The sequence below is a fragment of the Brassica napus genome, chromosome C8, assembly GCF_020379485.1.
Source record: "Brassica napus cultivar Da-Ae chromosome C8, Da-Ae, whole genome shotgun sequence".
In the NCBI taxonomy this organism is placed as follows: Eukaryota; Viridiplantae; Streptophyta; class Magnoliopsida; order Brassicales; family Brassicaceae; genus Brassica; species Brassica napus.
In genome coordinates this window covers 29,761,093-29,783,661 of record NC_063451.1, presented here as the reverse complement: position 1 = coordinate 29,783,661, position 22,569 = coordinate 29,761,093, and the positions used below count along the sequence as shown (strand labels likewise).

The window sequence follows — 22,569 nt, the reverse complement described above, 5'->3', positions numbered from 1 at the left end:
GCAAATAATGATTATGAATAATAAAGATTTGATAACAATTTTTGCATCCTTCTTCATTTTTGTTTAAATTTATATTATTAAAAAAATTAAACAATCACATTAACTATATAATAAAAAAATTAGATTTTTTCTTATATGTTATATTTTAAATTTTTTAAAATGACTTTAAAATTACAAAAATGAGGAAACTTTATATGTTATATATTTTTTTAAAACGACTTTAAAATACAAAAATGAGGACATCGTATATGTTATATTTTGAATTTTTTTAAAACGACTTTAAATTACAAAAATGTAATTTTTCTTTAAGTATACGACTAAAAACATTAAAATGACATGTATCAATTTGATGGTTGATTTGAAAGCTTTCAAAACCATATGGAAGATAAAAGTAAAAATAATTTAACTGTGGAAACAATACTGTTCACTTTTTTCAAGAATGTGTTCGATGGAAAAAATAAGGTTTTTATGTCATAATTTGTTTAATATCCACTAGAGGACATTATATTAACCTACAATGTAAGAAGTGTATATTCTTTCCTTAAATAAAATCTACAAAATTACTTAATATAATTTACATATATATGACAATTAATAATTATGAATAATAAAGATTTGATAACAATTTTTGCATCCTTCTTCATTTTTGTTTAATTTTATATTATTAAAAAAATAAACAATCACATTAACCATATAATAAAAAAATAGATTTTTTCTTATATGTTATATTTTGAATTTTTTAAAATGACTTTAAATTGCAAAAATGAGGAAACCTTATAGTTATATTTTTTTTTTAAAACGACTTTAAAATACAAAATGAGAACACCTTATATGTTATATTTTTCTTATATGTTAGATTTTTTTCTTATATGTTATATTTTGAATTTTTTAAAACAACTATAAATTATAAAAATGTAAGTTTTTCTTAAGTATACGACTAAAAACATTAAAATAACATGTATCAGTTTGATGGTTGATTTGAAAGCTTTCAAAACCATATGTAAGATAAAAGTCAAAATAATTTAACTGTGAAAACAATACTGTTCACTTTTTCAAGAATGTGTTGGAGGAAAAAAATAAGGTTTTTATGTCATAATTTGTTTAATGTACACTAGAGAACTTTATATTAACCTAAAATATAAGAAGTGTGTATTCTTTCCCTAAATAAAAGCTACGAAATTACCTAATATGATTTACATATATATGACAATTAATGATTATAAATAATAAAGATTTGATAACAATTTTTGCATACTTCTTCATTTTGTTTAATTTTATATTATTAAAAAAATAAACAATCACATTAACCATATAATAAAAAAATTAGATTTTTTCTTATATGTTATATTTTGAATTTTTTAAAATGACTTTAAATTACAAAAATGAAGAAACTTTATATGTTATATTTTTTTTTTAAAACGACTTTAAAATACAAAAATGAAGACACCTTATATGTTATATTTTTGCTATATGTTAGAATTTTTCTTATATGTTATATTTTGAATTTTTTAAAACGACTTTAAATTACAAAAATGTAAGTGTTCCTTAAGTATACGACTATAAACATTAAAATGACATATCAATTCGATGATTGATTTGAAAGCTTTCAAAACCATATGAAATATAAAAGTCAAAATAATTTAACTGTGAAAACAATACTGTTCACTTTTTTCAAGAATGTGCTCGACGGAAAAAATAAGGTTTTTATGTCATAATTTGTTTAATGTCCAATCCGATCAACCCATGATGTATTAATTATAGTTTTGTTCCATTATTTTTAATAAAAATTGATCTGATCCATCGGAAAGATATAATATAATAACAACAAAAAATATTTTATATATATAAATAAAATGATCAAATATATAAAAGAAACTATCGATAATATATAAAAATAAATTCACCCTGCACAAGGCGCAGGTCTTATCCTAGTTTATATTTATTTGTGTATATATATAGAAAATAGGAACAAAACGTGAGAGTTAATTGTGATAGAGACTTGGAGAGAGATAATTATTTATTATGTCTTCTCATGCATACAAATGCAAAGAGAGAGGACCACTATTTATAGTGGAAAAGGTCGGCAACATTGGAAAGAAAAAGACAAAACTTTCAGATGATGATGATACAAGGGAATTAAATAAATGAGAAGTGTAAATGACCAGGATTGTCATTCTTGAGACATCTATCCTACGGATGATTAATCATCTTTTCCAACACTCCCCCTTGATTATTCATCTTGTATTACGTAGTGTCTCGTTAAAAACCTAGTCATGGAAAAACCCATTGGGACAAAAACCATGACAAGGAAAAAAGAGTACACTGCCGCAATCTCCCCCTGAGAATAATGGACATAGCTTTTTCTTCACAGGTCACGCAAATGCCGCATTCCGATACCGTAGACATGTTTACAGAATGTTGTAGTCGGAAGAGCTTTGGTGAACAAGTCAGCTGGATTATCGCATGACCGTACATACTCAATGTCCACTTCTTTATTTTTTTCGAGCTCCCTTACGTACGAGAAAAATCTTGGAGGGATGTGCTTTGTTTTGTCGCTCTTAATGTAGCCTTCCTTGAGTTGAGCATCACAAGCCGAATTATCTTCAAATATTTTCGTCGGCTCTTTCTCATTGACTATTCCGCTTGATTTTTGTATGTGGTGACTCTTTGATCAAAGCCACACACATTCCCGACATACTTCGTGAAGCGCAATAGTTTCTGCATGATTCGAAGAAGTCGCAACCAGAGTTTGTTTCTGGGACCGCCAAGAGATCGCGGATCCACCAATTGTAAAAACATAGCCGGTTTGTGATCGAGCCTTATGAGGATCTGATAAGTATCCTGCATCTGCAAAACCAACCATACCAAGCTCGGGTTTTCTAAATTACATTAACCCTAAATCAACTATACCTTGAAGGTAACGGAATAAGTGCTTTATTTCGTCCCAGTGCCTGCGAGTAGGAGCATAACTATATCTCGCCACTAGATTAGTAGCAAAAGCTATATCTGGTCTGGTACAGTTTGCAAGATATAACAGCCCACCGATAGCACTCATATAAGGTACTTATGGACCTAATATCTTCTCTCTATATTCGCAGGGCCTAAAAGGATCACTCTCAATATTGAGAGATCTACCAATCATTGGAGTACTCAAAGGAGTCGCTTTGTCCATACGAAAGCGTTTCAATAACCTTTTCGTATAGTTTGATTGATGCACAAATATTCCTTCTCGGAGATGCTCTATCTGGAGCCCAAGACAAAACTTTGTCTTACCGAGATCTTTCATTTCGAACTCCTCCTTCATATGAGTTCGAGCATCATCAACCTCCTTTTGAGTTCCAATTATGTTCAGGTCATCTACATATACAGCAATGATCACAAAGCCAGATGACGATTTCTTTATAAAAACGCATGGACATATCGCATTATTCACATATCCTTTACTCAAAAGATATTCACTTAAGCGATTGTACCACATGCGTCCGGATTGCTTTAATCCGTAAAGTGATCGTTATAACTTGACAGAACAAATCTCCCTAGATTTTTCTTTTAATGCCCCTGGCATTTTCAATCCCTCAGGGAGTTTCATATATATATCGTTATCCAACGATCCATACAAATACGCAGTCACAACGTCCATAAGATGCATTTCAAGATTTTTAGATGTCGTTAGGCTCATCAAAAATCTAAACGTAATTGCATCCATTACCGGGGAATACGTTTCCTCAAAATCAATTCTCGGTCTCTGAGAAAAACCTTGGGCAACTAATCGGGCTTTATATCGTGTTACTTCATTCTTCTCATTTACTTTTCTCACGAATACCCACTTAAACCCAACAAGATTTATATTCTCAGGCGTTATGACTATAGGTCCAAAGACATTTCTATTATTTAGGGAGAGTAATTCAATTTGAATGGCCTTCTTCCACTCCTCCCAATCATGTCTTTTTTTACATTCTAAAATGGACCTTGGATCGGGATCATCATTTTCATGATCGGTCTCTTTGGACACAGAAAACGAGAACATTCCATCAACATCTTTTATCTTATTTCTGATCCATATTTTTTCGTCTCGGGCGTAGTTGATGGAAATCACATAGTTTTCTGTTCCCTTCTCGTCATCTGGACCATCTTTATCTATGCCTTCTTTCAGACATTTTTCAGTATCAGGTTCTTCTGGAACCTTTCCACTTATGTCTTCTTTCAGACATCTTTCAATATCAGGTTCTTCTCGAACCTTACTATTTTGCTCATCCAATTTCTTTTTCTTTCGGGGATTTTTATCTTTATAACCTGCTGGCCTTCCCCTCTTTAATTGAACCCTAGGTTCATTCATTTTATTTCCATCAGTTTGTTCTTTAGGAACATCAACTCTTGATGGAACATTTTCAGCGGGTATACATGACTTCGTCACCCTTCTCGTATCTGAGAACGCATCTGGTAATTGGTTTGCCAAATTATGTAAATGCACAATTTTCTGAACTTCCAGTTCTCTTTGATTCGTAGGGGGATCAAGGTGTAACAACGACAGTGTACACCAAGTAATCTCTTTAGGAATTCTATTAATTCCTCCCTCTAACGCTGGAAATTCATCCTCATTATTTGTGTATATATATAGAAAATAGGAACAAAACATGAGAGGGAATTGTGATAGAGACTTGGAGAGAGATAATTATTTATTTTGTCTTCTCATGCATACAAATGCAAAGAGAGAGGACCACTATTTATAGTGGAAAAGGTCGGCAACATTGGAAAGAAAAAGACAAAACTTTCAGATGATAATGATACAAGAGAATTAAATAAATGACAAGTGTAAATGACCAGGATAGTCATTCTTGAGACATCTATCCTACGGATGATTAATCATCTTTTCCAACAATTCCTATATTTTCTACACATTTCTCTTTGTGGTGTGCAATTATATGGATTTCATGCCAAAAGAGCATGCATGATGTATTCCTATAAAACCTAAAACGAACCAATTTTAATCGGGACTCTCTCTTTCTCGATTCTTTCTCTCAGCCGCCACAAAAGAAGTTCTCAGATCTACTTCTGGTCCGGCGTTTGTCCGGTGCCAGAGGGTTCTCTCTTCCCCTTAATCTTTTTTTTCCTTTTGCCTGTTCCATTCCGACCCAAATCCTAAGACGAGATGCGTGTTGTTCTGGTTTGTCGGGGTGTCTCTGGAAACTTGTGTGGTCAAAAGGGAAACTCACGGCGTTCTTGGGCAGTGAGTCGCAGGAAGGTTGAAGCGGGACAGGTCAGCTTTTAGGGTTGAGAGGAGCTAACGAGTCGATTTTCTGTTTTAGATCTTTTGTGCTCCTCTTACAGCGACGGCGCGTGGCTCAGTGGGAGACCTCCTCCACCTTGGATCTACAGTCCGGTGTGACGGTGAGCCAAACAGAGGTGTGATACGACGGCTGGTGAAGATGGTTCTGGTCCTCGGTTCTCGTGGAAGACGCGTCAGAGGGTTTGTTTCACCGGAGGAGTCTACTGGAGGACGAACTCTGCAGTGGGTACGCGGTGGAGGTTCACATCCCAACACCGGATGGTGACGCCTCCCGTCTCGCCGGCGGTGAAACTTCACGCCATGGATTCACCTTAGGTACTGGTCCGATCATCGTATGCTTGTCAAAGCCCGAATTTCAGTACGGGTTCTTTCCCAGTTCATGGCTAAGGAACGGATTTTGAACCTCGACGGCGACAGGTTCTCACCAGATTTGCGCCTTGCGGTGATGAGATGTTGGGCCGGGTCTGTCACTCTAATCTTTAGGAGTCCACTGTCATGGGTCTATTTGTAATCTGGTTGTTAGCTTTGTTGTTATCGAGTGTTTAGAATTGTCATCTCGTTTGGTCTAAGTAGGGGTCAAGAGACGGTTTCTCTCGAGTGGTGGGAGGAATTCGTTTCATTGTGGTGAAAAATACACTGATGAATTGATTGGGTAGTGTAGGATCCGACTCAGTGTTCCTACGCGTTACTAGATCGCATCGATTGTATGTTGGGTTTAAAATCTCTTGAGGTTGTAATCATGTATTCACAGTTAGTTAATGAGAAGTTGTTGTTAAGCCAAAAAAAAAAAGAACATGCATGATGTTAATGAAAAAAAAGAATTATTTCATTTGCTTGTCGTAACTACTAACTAGACATGGAATGAAATCAGAATTCTCCACCAATTTGGGAAAAAAACCTTCTCTCTCTTATCGCTCTCACTTCGACAAAACCAGCAGAACTAAGTTCCGGCCGTCACATCTGGCGCCGGAGACACCTCCTTCCTCCTAATCTTTTTTTTTCCTTTGCTATTACCCTCTCTTCTCTATCCTAAGTCGAAATGCTCACCTTTCTTTGACTGTCTAAGATCTTCTTCCAGAGAGTCCTTTGTGACAGACGGAGGCAGATACCGGAGTTCTATGGACAGGCGGCAAGACCCAAGGAAGATCGAGAGCGGTGAGAGTCGACTTTTAGACCGAAGATTCATGTCAGATTTGGTTTTCCACTTTTGAGATCTATGACGAAATCTTCACGGAGATGGCGCGTGACTCGGCGTAAACACTCGGATCTACCTCCCCTCGTGGCGGTGAGATTGTTGGAGGAGCGGTGTGAACGGACAACAAAAAGGGGTTCGTCCTCTGGATTCCGGAGGCGACGTGTGGCAAGGTCTTTCAACGATGGAGTTATCAACCAGAGGAGGAAACTTTGCTAGCGAAACGCGGTGGAGTTGCTACATCCCAGTGCCGATGATGGCCAGGTGGTGTAGAAATTACACACTTGTTGAAGTCGGACTTAGTGTTCCTGTTTCACGATGTCGTAATCCAGGTCGCTTTTCATTCCGGACTCGTGTTCGGTTTTAGGCTGAGGATACAGATAGTGATGGCCGGAAGGAAGAGGAGCTCAGGTCGGAATGCGCCTTCTGGTGTTGATACTGTGGTTCACGAACTGAACTCGAATCATAAGGAGACCATCAGTCTTGTTTTAGATTAGTGCCGACTGAGAATTTCTTTTCCTTTTGTGTTTAATTATTATCGTCGTATCACGAGGTCGAATTAGGGGTTTAAGAGGCAGTTTATCCCGGGTAGTGGGATGAACTTGTCCTCGTCGTGGAGGAGAAAATACAATGCCGGATTAGATTGGGTAACGTTGGATCCATCTATGTATTCTAGGGTGATACTAAATCCCGGTATTGTGTGTGGAGTTAAAATCTTTAGAGGTTGTAATCTTGTATTGAAAGTTGAAAAAAAAAAAAAAAAAAAAAAAGAAGAAGGCATGGAATGAAATAATTTGTGGACAAGAATAATACTACTACTAGTTCTGTCGTATGTCAAAGTGGTTGAACGTATATCGTGGTGGTTCAACCGTAAGTTTTACGTATGTATTGAGAATGTAGATCTGAAATTCAGTTAATCTACCAAATAAGATACTAAATAATAATAATCTATATATAATAGCAAACCTACTTTTTGTTTTTGCTGATGTCATCATTTTTTATAGAAAAATAAAAGTAAAATCGTACGGTTAAAATTGTTGTGGTTATACAATCTAATGGACACAATTTTAGTTTCATTTAGACGTCTGACATCATCAATAATAATGCAAATGGCATCTCTTTGATTCTTTTTCATGAATCGTTACTTCCGAAAGACACAACCTTTCGAAATAGAATCTTTTAGTTTATATATCGTTTCTTTATCCTAATATCTTCATTGTTCTTATTTACATTCAGTTTTATCATACTATCTTCAATTTTTTCTGTTGCTTTGTGGATTTTTTTCATTATAGAATAATCTCTTATCTGATTCCATCACCACTAAACTTAATCGAGTACTTGTTTCTCAACCGCTGATCTCAAATGTCAACTTTCCAATGCTCTTGATTTATCTTCGTCTCTTCTTTTCTGATTATTTCCACTCTCTTTTTCTGTCTCCCCAACCCACTGATTAATTAATCTACTGCTTGTGTGGAGTTATCATCCACAGATGCCGTTAGATAGAGATGCCATTAACTGATTGCACATATTGTGGATATGCTTTGTGAAATGAGAGTAAATAGTTTGTAGATTTTCTGTCCGTTTCTTATTACTCTAACAATTGCACATAATACAGTGGTTCAAATGTCCATTTCGTTTGCAGTTTTAGCAACAAAAGGAGGAGATACATTGAGGGATGCGTTTCCATCTCACCGAACAGTTACGGTATATCGACTCGCCTTTGGGAATAGATTGAATCGGGTAAGCTCCGTTTTCTTTTTTCGTATTATCGACACATGCGAGAAAATCGGTGAGAGTGATATTTAAATAGGTAGGAGAATTTGGTCCTGGTGTAATGAGTACCCTCTCAAATTTTTCGGTAAGTAGTTTGTTTTATCATCAAAATTTGCCCAGGTTGGATGATTAATAATATTCTAGGCATGGGAGATTTCTTTGTTCATCTATAATTCTCTTAACAATAGTTATATTTTCTCCAAATCCTGTGTTTTTTTTTGATAAGTAATCCTGTGTTTTTTTTTATATTATTATTTTTTTGTGATCTTAACCTCAGGGGACGCAATGGTTCTCCTCTGAAGTTTGAAGGAACATGTTCAGAAAATATGTCCGGTGGATTCGAAATCTAAAGATAGTCGTTGGTAAAACACAAGATGTGTGCATGAATGTTCGTGATTCTGTAACAAAATTTCATCAAGAATATTTGACCATGCAGGAGGTTTTTTTTTACAAGAATCTGATAGTCTGCAATCACATTTTTGGAAACTCCAGTCGCTTTCTTTTCCGTCCGTAGCATCCTTACTGCAGACGACATTGCAGTCTTACCTCATTTGATTAATAATTGATAAACTAGGTAATAACCCGTGCATTCGCGGAATGTGATTATTAATTTCGTTATTTTTAATAAAAACACATTAAATCTATTTAATCTGGATATCGGTTTTAAGTTATTTTTTTGGTTTTTAATCTCATAAAATATAATTATTATTTTAAATTAATATTTATTTTGGTTTATTCGGTTAGAATGTTTGAATTTTTAGGTTTTTCGGTAAAAACTAAAAATTACTATTATTTGTTTATTTTCATGTTATGAATTTTAGATAGTCGTCATGTCGAACTAACGGTTTCATATCATAGTTTGTAAACGGATAATAGTTCAAGAAAAAGAAAAGAAAAGAAAATTATTAAGACAAATGATTTCACTACAATTTGGTCAGTAGTAAAAGAAGCATTAAGAAAAAAATATTTCAACTTAAAAAAAAAATAGATACTTTAGTTGTTGGTAAATACTTAGTCACAAGGTGCTCACATCAAGGTGCAAATGTATGTGTATGTAAAAAAATATAAAAATAGTTGACAAATATATAAAGATACTGTTAATTAATATTAAATGACATTTTTGTTCAAAATAATACATGAAAAATAAAATTAAAATTAATTAAAAATTAAAAAGGCCTTGACATTAGTGAATTTTTTTCATATAAAAAAAAAGTAAATTGTAACCGTAAGTAGAGGTGGACACATATCGAATATCCGGGTATTTGGAGGCATTCATGTCGATTCAATCTTTAACCACCTGGATAGTCGGTGACTCTGATATCCGAAATGATTTAGAATTTTAAAGAATATCCGATTGGATCCGTAAATAAAATAAAATTTTAAGAATAATTGAAAATTTTAATAGTAACATTTTATTACAAAAAAAAAATATTATTAACTTTTTAAATTTTAATACCTAATATAATAAATTTAATTCATAAAAATATTGTAAAACTTATATAAACTATAATATATATATAACATATATATATATATATATATATATATAATTTTGTACATATATGTATATATATTCATATAACAGATTGAATTAGATATCTGTTCCTAAAAATATAGGTATTTGTTTTTTGTTTTTTTATATTGTATTTTAGTATTTGATTTGTTTCGTAGAGTTACAGATATCCATATTTTTTTTTGGTTCAAATCAAAACGGATAACGAATCAAATCAAAATTTATAAATATTTTGCCCAACTTTATCCGTAAACAATAAAAATTATATATATATATATATATATAGTTTAGCTTTTGATTCGTTATTTTTTTGATTCGAACCAAAAAATCCAAAGTTTTATTGGAACCATGTATGTGATTTTTATATTAAAAAGTACGAAATATATAGTGTGAACACATTTATGAATATTGTGTGAACGCGTTAGCATATTTATTATCAAATCATTGTGAGGTTGCCACGTGTCTTTTATAGTGTGAATGCATTTATTACAATATTTTTTCTTTAATATATAAGAGATAATATATATATAGTTTAGCTTTTGATTCGTTATTTGTTTTGATTCGAACCGAAAAATTCAAAATTTTATTGGAACCATGCATGTGAGTTTTATATTAAAAAAATACGAAAAATATAGTGTAAACACATTTCTGAATATAGTGTGAACGCGTAAGCATATTTATTATCAAATCATTGTGAAGTTGCCACATGTCTATTATAGTGTGAATGCATTTATTACAATCTTATCTTTTAATATATAAAGGATTATCTAAAACAATTGTAAAAAGCAATAAAAAATCGGCATAATAAATGCAACCAAAATAGCATGTGATAAATTATAGGAGATATTACATATATGAAAGTTTTATAATATTATATTAAAGATTTGTTTTCATTTTTTTTTTTTTTTGCTATCAAGAGTTAAAACTTAAAACTAAAACGTCTAACAATTTAATCTTATCAGTATAAATTAGTAAACCTGTTGTTGTTTTTCACTGACATCATCATCATTTGGTTTAGAAAATAAAAATATTTAACAGTTGACACTATCACAGTTCTTGTAATTAAACGAACACTATTGTGATATTTTATAAAATCTAACGTCATGAACATGTTTTAGCAATGAACATGTTTTTTTTTTCATCCCTACATATGTTTCTTAATTTCTGAACGACCATCTTTTTCATGTCTTTTTAAATTTCAAAATGACACTATTTCATACTTTTTTTTTAGTGTCTAAACGACGCACCATTTATCCTTGATACATTGAAGTGTCTAAACGACGCACCATTTATCCTTGATACATTGAAGTGTTTATCCTTGATAAGTAGAAGAGTGTACTTATCAAGAGTGAAGTTGTCTTCTCCGGTTTCTAGAGTGAGCCTTTGGCAACGACGGAGGTTGGTTCTGGGATGGTGGTTCTCTCTCCTCACTTCTTAGCCGTATTCTTCAGTCATTGCTTCGATTGAGGAGGGATACGTGGCTGCTAGGACCTGTCAGGAGCAAGAGACTCATGCAACTTGCGGCGTCTAGGATTTGGTGACTGACGAATCAATGCTGGGCATGGACACCGCCGCCGTGAAGTCCCGGAAACCAGAGACTCATGCAACTTGCGGCGTCTAGGATTTGGTGACTGACGAATCGATGCTGGGCATGGACACCACCTCACTGTTATATTAGAGAAATTTCTGAATTTTACCTTTATATATATATATAAATTCTTTTTGATATCTTCTTCATTTTTTCTAAAAAATATTTTTATATATAATAGTAAACATTTGTTTCTTTTTCGCTCATGTCATAATTCTTTATAGAAAAAAATTAATTTGAGTTAAGCTTATCACAGTTTTGTAATCTAACAGAAAATATTTTCTTTTCTTTATAAGATCTAACATGGTTAAACTGTTTTACCAAATAATATGTCTTTCTCTGACACATGTTAACATACCTTTTTTTTTTTAATTTCTAAATGATTCACTCTTTCACACACTTATTTTAATTTTGGAATCATGTTTCATTTAATTTCTAGACGACGCACTTTTACACTTGTTTTCTAATTTCTAGACGACGCACTTTTAGCATCTTCATCATTATTTTGTAGAAAATCTCTGCATTTTCGATATCTCCAATCTAACATTTGCTAAATCCGGTTTATTAGTTGTTCCTAAGTATATCCACGTACGACTGTTGATTCAGAGATTTTTCTAGATTGTAATTGTGGCTTTGGAGATTTTACATGCTTACTTATTTACATCGAGGCATCTTTCATAGTTCCCGAAATCAAGATTGATCTGAAAATAACCACAAACAATCGGTGAATCAACCATTCTTTAGTAACGACATGCATGTTTTATAAAAAATGTAAAGAAGAAAGAAAACCTCTCCACCATCATCGAGACAAACACCTCTTCATGCTAAAAAAGAATATAGTAAGTGCAAATATGGATTTGGACGATCAAAGTGAGAGCGTGTAAGAACGTTAACAAAGTCTAGGAGACTAAAGAGTTCCAATAAGATCGATACAACGTTAACAAAATCAAGATCAGCATAAAGGCACAAACTTTATCGAAGCACAATGTTCCATTATTTTCTTGAAATGAGAAAATTCAACTCTAGAGAGAGAAGAGATCTGCAAGCATGATGTCGATGGTACTGGCAGACTGGCAGTAACACCTTTGCAAAGCCCACTCACCACTCCTCCAGATAGCAACATGTAAGTCGTGTATCTTTGCGATATTATGAATAGAAAGCACCCACAAGTGATGGTGGTGATGTCTTGCTTGGAAATTTTGAGAAACTATACAAAGAGATATCCAAATCTCTTTAGCCTTTCGTTAGTGGTTATGCTGTTGTTGTATTTGATTATATCATACTCGGATCAGTTTCCCTCTGTCTGCACATTTAAGGTAATTCATAGTTGATTTGGATTTAAAACTAAAAGGTATGTTATTAAACTTGGGTGAAGTTGAATATTAGTGTGTTTCAAATTTACGAAGTTGGTCCTTCTCCGAAGAAGAATGCAACAACTTGAAATTGTTATTTGCACCCACTCAGTTTTTTAAACTTAATTCTCAAATGTTTTGGAATAAGAATCAATTTTGATACCTTTGCATATATTGATTTCATTTGGTGTTTCTACGTTATATGTGCATTGCTGATTTGGTCATTTGAATTTATTGATTGCAGCTATGTATGTTAGATTTCTAGGTTTGTGTTTTGTGTCATGGAGAATTGTCAACAACATTTTCTTCTTTCTCTTGTAAATGTCCTTACAAAAAACTCAATTGACTTATTTTTTCTTTACATGATTCGGTGTTTATGTGAACCTATGTAAACTATAAACATTTTAGTGTATCTTATCTTCAAGTTTTATATTCCAGGTTTCTGACTGCACATGGTTTTGCCCTCACAACTTTTAATTCAATTTCTATAAATAATGCGGTTTCCTTCCAAATTAGTATAGTTATATGATTTTTTGATGTTTGTTGATTGTATGGAGGTATTTGTGATTAATGATTACATATGCTGTATATTTTTTAGATTGTTTTTTTAGTTTAATATCGTTGATTGGATAATAAGAACTATTAAAATGAATTAAGATTTTTAAACAAACATATTACTGATATCATAAATTGTTTAAGTTATTAGTCACTGGGACTTGAATTCATAGATTTTTTTGTGAATTTAGTTTACTATTTACCAAACAAAATGTAACCAATTATAATAAAATTAAATCCAATTATGATCTAAGAAGAAGAAATATATTGCAATTACATTTCTTAAAACATGCTTCTTTATTTTGTAGTTCCATCTTTTAAAATACTTTGACCTTCAGAAAATTTCAGCCGATTTGGCATTCTATTTCCATCTAATATCATATATAATATATCTCACAAATCGTGTATATGATAAAATGAATTAATAAATATCCAAATTAAATAATTAAATAATTAAAACAATATATCTTATTAATATTGCTAAATAGTTTTAAGTTTTAAGTAAAGAATTTATATATCCGCGCGAATACGCAGATTTGTTTCCTAGTAATAATAATAATAATACTACTATTGGTTGGTGGAGTGATCATCTTGAATTTGAGTCAATGAAACTGACTGTTATTGACTTTTAATGATATCCAAAAACAGAGAATCAAAAATATAAAAAGAGGGACCGTTATGGGAAATAAAGAAAAGTAGTGGAGTATCTGGAGAAATGGAAAAATAATGAGAGGAGGAGGGTACGCGGCTGACGAGACACGTGTATAAAGAAAGGGCGGAAGAGAAGAAGTAGAGATAAAATGAAGAAAGAAGAACCCACCGGATCTAGGGCTTCTCGTCTCTCTGTCTACATTCCTTCGACGGATTCAACACGCAGATGATTCTACCTCTCTGGATTTTTCACAGCTTTTATCATATATTCTCTCTTCTCCATCTCTCCCGATATTCAAAAGTATTCCTGAAAGAAAAATAGGGTTTCTCGATGAAAACGATGATGATTGGTTCAATCTTAAGAGTATGCAGCTGGCTTGATTAATTATTGGGATTTTAAAGGGTAATTGGACCATTCACCGAATCAAAAAGAAGAAGTTTTTGATAGATTCAAAAGAAGTGAGTTTACTGTAAAACTATGAGGGCATTGCACAAATCGAAAAGGGTATCATGGCCACCAGATTTTCAACTTTGCCAGGTATAAAAAACACATTGCAGATCTTTCAATCGATGGAGAGCTTCAGAGGGTTGATATTTGTTTGCTTTTCCTTGTAAATTTGACTGATTTGATGCTGAGTTTTCTTGCTTGATGTCCCTTTAGCTCTTAGTATAATTTTGATAGGTAGTGTTTTGAGGAGGAGCAAGTGACTTTGATTCCTTATATATGTGCTCTGTTTTTCAATTTTATGTTTGCCTATCATCCATCACGATGGAGCCAATCCAATATAACTCTCTGCTTTCTTGTGTTTCTTTTTTTACGTGCATCTAGTCTAAAATTGTTTGCTTCTTTGGATAAGGGTATAATCCTGAGATACATCCACTTCTATCATGGGATGCTCAGCCTTTAACCACTTCCTCTTGAGATCAGTCTAGTCTGTGATGAGTTATGCAAGCGAACGCACCAAGAAATAAAAATGTGTCATTCCAGTGGGTTTTGGCTATCTTCAGGGAAGCATTCCTCTTTTTACATTCTCTTGGACGTTGTCATTTGCCACCTTTCTTTTTTTTTTGCTGATGGAAAATACTTTGGTAACATAGCTTGGAAAATTTGTTGATTAGTTAGGAATCTACAGGGAGGAACCATTTGAAAATTAGTTGATTAGTTAGGCTGTCACTGGATTATGAGGTCATTGTCTTATACATTACCACATTGATTGTTTCTTTTGTTGATTAGGCTTTTTCAAACTACCATACGTTAATGTTTGATTTTGTCTCTGGATTGTATGTTTGAGATAACTGGTCCAGTGGTAAATATTCATGTTTTTTTTTTTTGTGTGTAGTGAGGCCTTCTTGAGACTTTTACTGGTATAATTTGATCAAGATGCCCTATGGTTTTTGCGTACATGTCAACTAACAATCTGGTTTTGATGTTAACCAGGTACGGCTCTTCGTATCTGACGATTCACCTTCGCAAGTTGGATCAGAATCTCAAGATCACCTCCAAGCAAAGTCACATCCGAGCGAGGATAATCTGCCACCTGGTTTCGGTGGACCTCTTTCTGCAAATGAGTCACAGATTAAGTTATCAGACATCCCAGTAATAAAGTGGAAATGCTCTATCCGGGTGAGCTTGCTGATCCCACTCTTTAAGCCTTATTTCTTACCTAGAGTCATTAATTCTTTAGAAGCACTGATTGCAATTCCCCCAAAATGACAGTATATTTACACTTCTTGTTTACATCTTCCTTTTCTCTATTCCTCTGAAATTTAAATTAACTGTCTAACCAAATCTCAATGATCCTTTGAGTTGATAAGCATTGGATCAGCATGTGGTAAATATGGGGGTAAAGTGCTCTTAGTTGGGTTACTCTTGTATTTATCGTTAATTTAGCTGAGGATATTCATATGTTCAGCTCTTAGGATGCTCATGATAATGATGTATATGGTGGTGAGGTATGTTCAACATGGAATAACATGTGTTCTTGCAGATTATGCTAGATGAGGAATGGAGAGTGGTTGCAGGGGAAGAAAGCAAAGAAGTGGAGGCGCAAAATCAAAGAGAATTGAGAGTTCTTGAAGCATTCTATCCTGGCGCATCAGCTATTCCTCCAAAGTCCAGATCCTATCCCCTACATAACACATACATATATACGTATCCCTTTTACATTTTTTCTGACTTTGGTCTTTTCTTAAACACGAATCTGCAGCCCTTCGGTTCCTGCTGATGTTGACAACTCAGATTATGATGACCAGCAAACCGTTGTCATCCCCATTCTACCTGTAGAAGATGATGACCTAGCAATGGATTCAGCATCTGATCTCCCATCCCAATCTGGCGTGGATGTGGGAACAGAGCCATCAAGAACCGATGAGAACACATCAGTTTCTTCAACCCTCCCCGCAGCGTCAGAAATAATGGCTGCACTAACTGCAATATCAAACAACAAAGAACTAGGCAGGGGCATGATCGACCAGGATCTGCTTATGAAAATCTTGAGCAACCCTAAGTTGGTGGAGAATCTTGTTGCAAATAGTGGTGGCGCAGGTTCAGTCTCCTCCAACGGCAGTAGGCCCTACCTATCTGAAGCAAATGGAGTAGTAACCACAACACCTGCCAGCTCAAATGGACAATATTACCCTCAGCCAACGGTAACTCATACTCCTTCCATCACCTATCCTCCTCCAGCTCCTTCAGATCATCCCAACTATGGAGCCCCACCAGCCAGAGATGCTAGTTATTACAAGAGCCTGATTCAACAACATGGCGGCGAAAGACAAGAGGCGCCACCGCCAGTTCAACAGCATCTCGGTTATCGTTATAACCCTCAACCTGGAGGAGGACCTAACCCTGAGATGGTAAATAGCAATAATAATAACAACCAGAGGCCAAGGGACTCAAAACCAAAGATAATGAAGCCTTGCATGTACTTCAACAGCTCCCGGGGTTGTCGCAATGGAGCCAACTGTTTATACCAGCACGATGCTGCAGCTTACCAGCCGAGGAATCCAAACAATGGTAATGAGATGCCAAGTGCAAAAAGAATGAGATTTGACAGGGACTGAAGCAGAATTAGCATACCACCACCATGCTCTTCTCCTCTTGGTGTGAGAGAGCTTGTTGTTAGCAGCAGAGCAATTTTTTCTTCTTCTCTCTTGCCTGGCTTTGCTGCTATATAAGTTTTATTTACTTTTTGAAACTATTTCTTGGTCTATTCCACAAATCATATAATATAATTAGGGAATTTTCTCTCTCTTTTTAAAGGATGTTCATCTAAAAAAAAGCACTTGATAGTAGCATCTATTTTAAATAATTATTTAATGCGCAGATGAATGAGTACAATTAACAGATGTGAGTTATATAATTGAAATAAAATGAAAATTTCTAATTAGGACAACAAAGTTTCTTATTACAGACTGTTTCAACTATTGATTCATACTTCACTCGCTACATAATCTTAAAAATAGTTGCAGGTTTCAAATCAGAACAACACATCATTTGCTTACAATAAGATGGTTCCCCTATAATTGTTCATATGTGGCTAAATTAAGTCTTGAGATCGTTAATGCATGCGCTGTTCAAAAGCTTCCTTCCTTCTTCACTCATCTGCTGAACCTCTGTTGGCGACAGTATCCTTATGCACCTTACACATCCCACAAACTCCCTGCACCAGTTTATGCAAGTCATGTAAGTAAAAACAATGGTAATAAATAAACTGAAGTTAGGAAAGTGAGAGAGAGAGACTTACTCCCATGGATCATCTCCTACGAGCAGAACATCACTCTCATAATCAACATATACAAGCTTCCATCCAGAGGTTTGTGGGCGAGTTAGCAAACCTTCAAGTCCAAACATGCACTCAATAGCAGATTTTAGCTCTTCATAGTCCCTGAAGCTTGTGACATCAATTGACCTCCCAACTGACCCGGTTTTTTGGACCTACCAAACCAAAGTTTAAAGTCAGATGATTAGAGAAAAAATGTATGCTTAGTGAGTGGAAGGAAATGAGAGTAAGCCTTTGTTACCTTGGTGTAAGTTCGGACACGTGGCGTTGCAAGTTTCTGCCATGAGCCTTTACTATTCTGCTGCAGAAGACTAGTATCATCAAAATCAACATTGCTTGAAGAAGTACCACCTGTTCCTCCAGAGTTATCTTGGCGAGAGAAGGCCTGTGAGTCTGCAAAGCTAGCAGATGTGATCTGTGACTGCACATCTTGAGCAAAGCTGTTGTTGTTCCCGACCAAAGAATGGAACTCGGTTTCTTTGATGGCACAGAAGTCATCAAGAACTGTGTTTGAGAGTGGAGGAGGATCTAGAATGTTGCTGTTTGTGCTATTACTCATGCACATGTTCTGACAACCATAAAGGTCCTCCTGCTGCATCAAGGGACTGAACTGGTCAAACTTTAGACCGTTTAGCTGATTGTCCCACATATCCTGAAATGAGTTTGTTGAATCAGGTAGCACAATAGGTGAAGATTCGTTAGAGGATAGCATTAACGGTTGCTTGTAAGATCCAGCTAAAGACTGGAAGGAAGAGACTTGTGATGTCAGCTCTTCTGTTTCCAGGAAAGAGAATCCATTTATTGGATCAGACTGTTGTGGTGGGTATATCTGTTCAGGACATGGATCAGCTTGTAAAGGAGACAAGGCACTTGGTTTCTGACTCAGCTCCTCATTTCCATGATTGGCTCTCCCAGAGCTGTTTTCAGTTATTGTAGGAGCATTAATACTTTGTGTCAGATTCTGTTCTTGGCCACTTGTATTGGAGACAGAAGGATTGTTGTTGTCTGGCTGCACCTGCACCACCTGGTTCATCACCATTGGCTGCTGCATCTTCACATCTCCTAGTAAACCTCCATGCCCCATCATAACATTCTGCTGCATCTCAGGCATCAAAGATGATACAGCATTTTGATTGTTGTGAGGTCTCATCATCATCTTCATAAGCTGCTCTGAAGCCATGTTTGGGAATGTTGCGTAGGGCAGTGGCCGTTTGATTAAGCTACCCCAATCGTTTTCACCAGCTTCAAATATCATTAACAGCTACTTATTATGCAAATCATATGAAAAAAAGATGATAACAAGGCACATTTTTCTTTTTGAACTTACCAAAGTAAGATGGATGGAGCTGGCGTTTGAGACCTGAGGTCAGTGAGGGAAAGATGAAGAGACTTTCAGGTGTCTCTATATCCCATGGACTGACCCTCGTCGGCTTATCGTTACATCCAGGCTCATCCCATTCAACTTGAAGGTTACGCCACTTAGAGCCAGGCCATCTCAGTGGATCCAAGTCACTTATTCCAACAATGGTTCCCATGTACCTAAACATACATGGAAACGTGAACAACCAAACTATATTGGATAGGTAAGAAACATATACATTGTGGTTATAGTGGAACACTAACCTACGCTTCCCTGAATCCTCAGTTTCAAACATCATTCCAAACCTCATACCAACCGAGAGCTGAGAACCACATATCGCTTTACGGTACTTTGGTAGAGGGATCACAAACTCAGCTGGACACGCTCTGTAAGCAAACACCAATAAGTTCTTGTCTAGGGATGACAGAAGATGTTTTAGATGGTTTTTAGAGCTAACCTTGGATTAAAGAAAATCAAGAAAGGAGTGCGGTTTGCAGTAGCGTGAGCCGCAGCAGCAAGAACACCAATGTGCATACTATCCGCTGAGAGTACTGATGAAGGAAGAGCTGTTTGTTGCCGGTTAGCTCGCCTCACACCAACCATCAGCTGCGACTTCTCATCCCTTATGAACAAGACGGAATCTCCAGCTCTCAATCTCTTTGAGCCAACAAACAAACTCCATCCTGTTGTCAGGAGATGTCTCTTTGGTTGCCCTGAGGATGCAAAGCAAGAACCGAGCTCAAATATCAACTAAATCTATACAGAGAGAGAGAGACAAATCTGTTGGAGTTACCTCGGTAGATATGGCGAAATGCCCAAGTATTCTCATGAAGATCTCTAACTACAAGCTCCTGCGTTGGTGGCTGTGCTGTGTAGTCCTGCAGTGTATAGCAGCAGTTCACATAAGCAGCAATTAAAGCAATAAGAAAAAAAGCTTTTGAGACTCACCAAGGGTGGAAATAGCTTCTCTGCGGCTCTACGTGGGACGGAGAAACCTCCATGTGTACTAGTATCACTAGCAGTAAGAGTTTTGCAGAAATACTCAGATGGGTGTTTGCTTCCTCTTAATAGTCCAAAGTCTGGTACTGGTAACACATCTCTCTCCTGATTGCACAAACCATTTGTTAAAACAATTCACTTTTTCAATGAGGAAGTTGCAAGAATTTGAACTTACAGAGTGAACAGGTTGTAGACTCATCTGAGCGTAGATTTCATCACTGTCTTTGTCTGCCTATGAAAAGAAAACAAAACCAATTGTCAAGATGATATGAAAACTATTTGCAATAAATGAGAAAGATTTGAAAAGGCATATACATGAAGGGTGACATTATGGACTTGACACATCAACTGAGATGGGAGATTTGGGTAATTAGGAACTTGGGTTGTTGCTGACCTTCTGGTTGAAACAGCAACCTGATTCAAAGTTGTAAACAAATAATGTGAAACCCTGATACAATGTTGTTCTTAAAGACACACAAAAAAAAGTTACTTACCTGTTCGCTATGACCTTGTGAGAAGTAATACACTAAGCTACCAACTTGAGGGAGACAAACAAGAGGGCCTGCACAAGCGTGCCATAGCATAGAGTTTATCACCGGCTTTCTCGTTCCTGAGCATTGTACCAAAACCAAAAATATCAGGACAAGTTAACAAGACTTCAATCTGTCATTGGACTAAATCTGAAAGAAAGATTAAAACCTGACTGATCCTTTAACAGCTTCATCTCTTCAAGAAGAGTAGATTGAGAAGTTGAAGAAGTTGTTGTTCCTCCATTAACCAAACCATTTGTTTTCATCTTGTCCTCACCACAAGCCAATGAAGCCATTCTGTTTTGTCTTTCCCACACTCAACACTAGGCTTTCAAGCTAGACTAAGATTATTTTTTCTTCACAAGTCTTCATTTTTATTTTTTTAGACACAAGAAGAGACAAAGAGTCTTATTGAGCAAAAACAGGATGCAAGATAAATCAAGAAACCAGAAGAATTAAAGAATTAAAGAAGAATCTGGTTTTTTTTTCTTGGTTAAAGACAAAAACTCTTACACATGACAAAAACAGAACAGAAGAGAGTAGGAGAGATTAAAGAACATACATAAAAGGGACTACACACAGACAAGCATGTCTCTCTTTGTGGGGCTCTTGCCTCTTTCTCTCTCTATTCCTTTCTCAGACAAAACTCGACCCTTCAATGAAGAAGAGAAACCAAAGGTGCCATCATGAAGCAAAACAGTTTCATTCTTTTGTTTTCTGGATGCAAACAAGAACAAGAAAGAACTGAGAGAGAAAGACAAAAGCTTTAATAAATAAATAAAATTTCCTTTTAATTTCTCTAAGAAAAGTCCATATTTTTCTTCTCTCTCTAGATGTATATAAGCATGTGTGTTTGTACAGTTTTTTTTTTTTTTTGCTTGGAAATGGGAAAGCGTGTGCATGCTCTTATCCTGCGCTTAAACTTTCTGTATATGGCGATGCCGTTGCAGCTTTGTTCTCTCGAAACGAATAATATTTATATTTTATTTGTTTCACGTTAATTAAGATATCTTTGGTGTTGAGCTACATATATAAAAAATGAAATAATGTTTCAACAATTTGCGTCAAAAATTAATAGAGTAGTAAGCACACGTAATCTCTGGTATGCACAGAAATGTAGTTGATTGTACAAAGTACTTTAAATGCTTATGTTATAAGTCAGATATTAATGCTTTAAAATAAGTACCATGAGTGATTGTATATTTTATTATTCTATAATGTTTACATAAATTTAATATTTTCTTCAAAAAGTGTTTTGCTTTTTCAACCACTTTGGTTGATTTAGTAAAATGTATACAAAATAATAAAGCGAAAAAATTGATTAACTTTATGACAAAGGAGGTTTCTTTTCTGGTAGCAAAAAATATATACTTTCTCGAAATGTTTTTCTTTTTCCTGCTAATGTTTGGAAAAGGGAACGTGAGTGATGAGACTTTGGAAGAAGTTTTAGAGAAGGTGCGTATGAAATAAGAGAATGTCAAACTGGCGTATATTAGCATGAAGCCCGAGAGATTAAAGAGGAAGTGTATTGTAATTTGTACGTTTCTAACCATCTTAAGATCGTGTAACAACTAGCAAATCCAATAATCTATACCATAATATTTTAGCTAAAGTTATGCTTGCTCTTGTTTCATCGAACTAGCATCATCATCCAGATGAAGTGTACCATATTAATTCCCTCTACATTTGCAGCAGTTTGTAGCTCCCAGCATTTCCCCAAGCGAGAGAGCGTGATTTTTTTTAGCCAAACAACTCTTATTATCAATCACAGTACATTTCTTTTGTCTTATATATAATGGAATCATGTGAAAATATTAGTTTTAGAATTCAAGAAACAATAAAAACAAAAAGGTGGCAAGAAAAAGTGAAATGCATTATTTGGTGCTTTCGCGTCTGAAATTTTTGACCGCTCGGCACGCGTGAAGTGGACGGCAAATCAAGTTAATTATAATTCTGATAATCGTGGATTATAACTGTGTAGTACATA

General features: G+C 35.1%; 2 protein-coding genes and 1 long non-coding RNA gene across 4 annotated transcripts; 2 read left to right on the top strand and 1 right to left on the bottom strand.

The window, feature by feature from the left end:
* The first annotated feature begins 3,811 nt into the window (after positions 1-3,811).
* Positions 3,812-8,907, top strand: LOC106433166. The gene is made up of 2 exons (XR_002657854.2): positions 3,812-8,219; positions 8,530-8,907. It is a non-coding gene; the product is annotated as an uncharacterized LOC106433166 (long non-coding RNA).
* A 5,099-nt stretch (positions 8,908-14,006) lies between these two features.
* On the top strand, positions 14,007-17,164 carry LOC106433182 (zinc finger CCCH domain-containing protein 6). Of its 2 annotated transcripts, XM_048766472.1 has the most exons (5): positions 14,007-14,449; positions 14,769-15,276; positions 15,350-15,535; positions 15,900-16,024; positions 16,119-17,164. In XM_048766472.1, the coding sequence occupies exons 2-5, from the start codon at positions 15,229-15,231 to the stop codon at positions 16,972-16,974; spliced, it is 1,215 nt and encodes a 404-aa protein (XP_048622429.1). In that variant the 5' UTR covers positions 14,007-14,449; positions 14,769-15,228; the 3' UTR covers positions 16,975-17,164. The 2 variants fall into 2 exon arrangements, with proteins under 2 accessions (XP_048622429.1, XP_048622428.1); XM_048766471.1 differs by lacking the exon at positions 14,769-15,276 and having other exon boundaries at positions 14,009-14,449.
* Positions 17,165-17,273: 109 nt separating this feature from the next.
* LOC106433157 (auxin response factor 5) lies at positions 17,274-21,418 on the bottom strand. Its single transcript, XM_048766470.1, has 13 exons — positions 21,145-21,418; positions 20,752-20,948; positions 20,547-20,662; positions 20,368-20,466; positions 20,228-20,284; positions 20,002-20,157; positions 19,847-19,931; positions 19,511-19,766; positions 19,317-19,439; positions 19,021-19,232; positions 17,935-18,935; positions 17,658-17,848; positions 17,274-17,573 (listed from the first exon to the last, which is right to left on the bottom strand). The coding sequence occupies exons 2-13, from the start codon at positions 20,876-20,878 to the stop codon at positions 17,456-17,458; spliced, it is 2,541 nt and encodes an 846-aa protein (XP_048622427.1). The 5' UTR covers positions 20,879-20,948; positions 21,145-21,418; the 3' UTR covers positions 17,274-17,455.
* Positions 21,419-22,569: the final 1,151 nt, after the last annotated feature.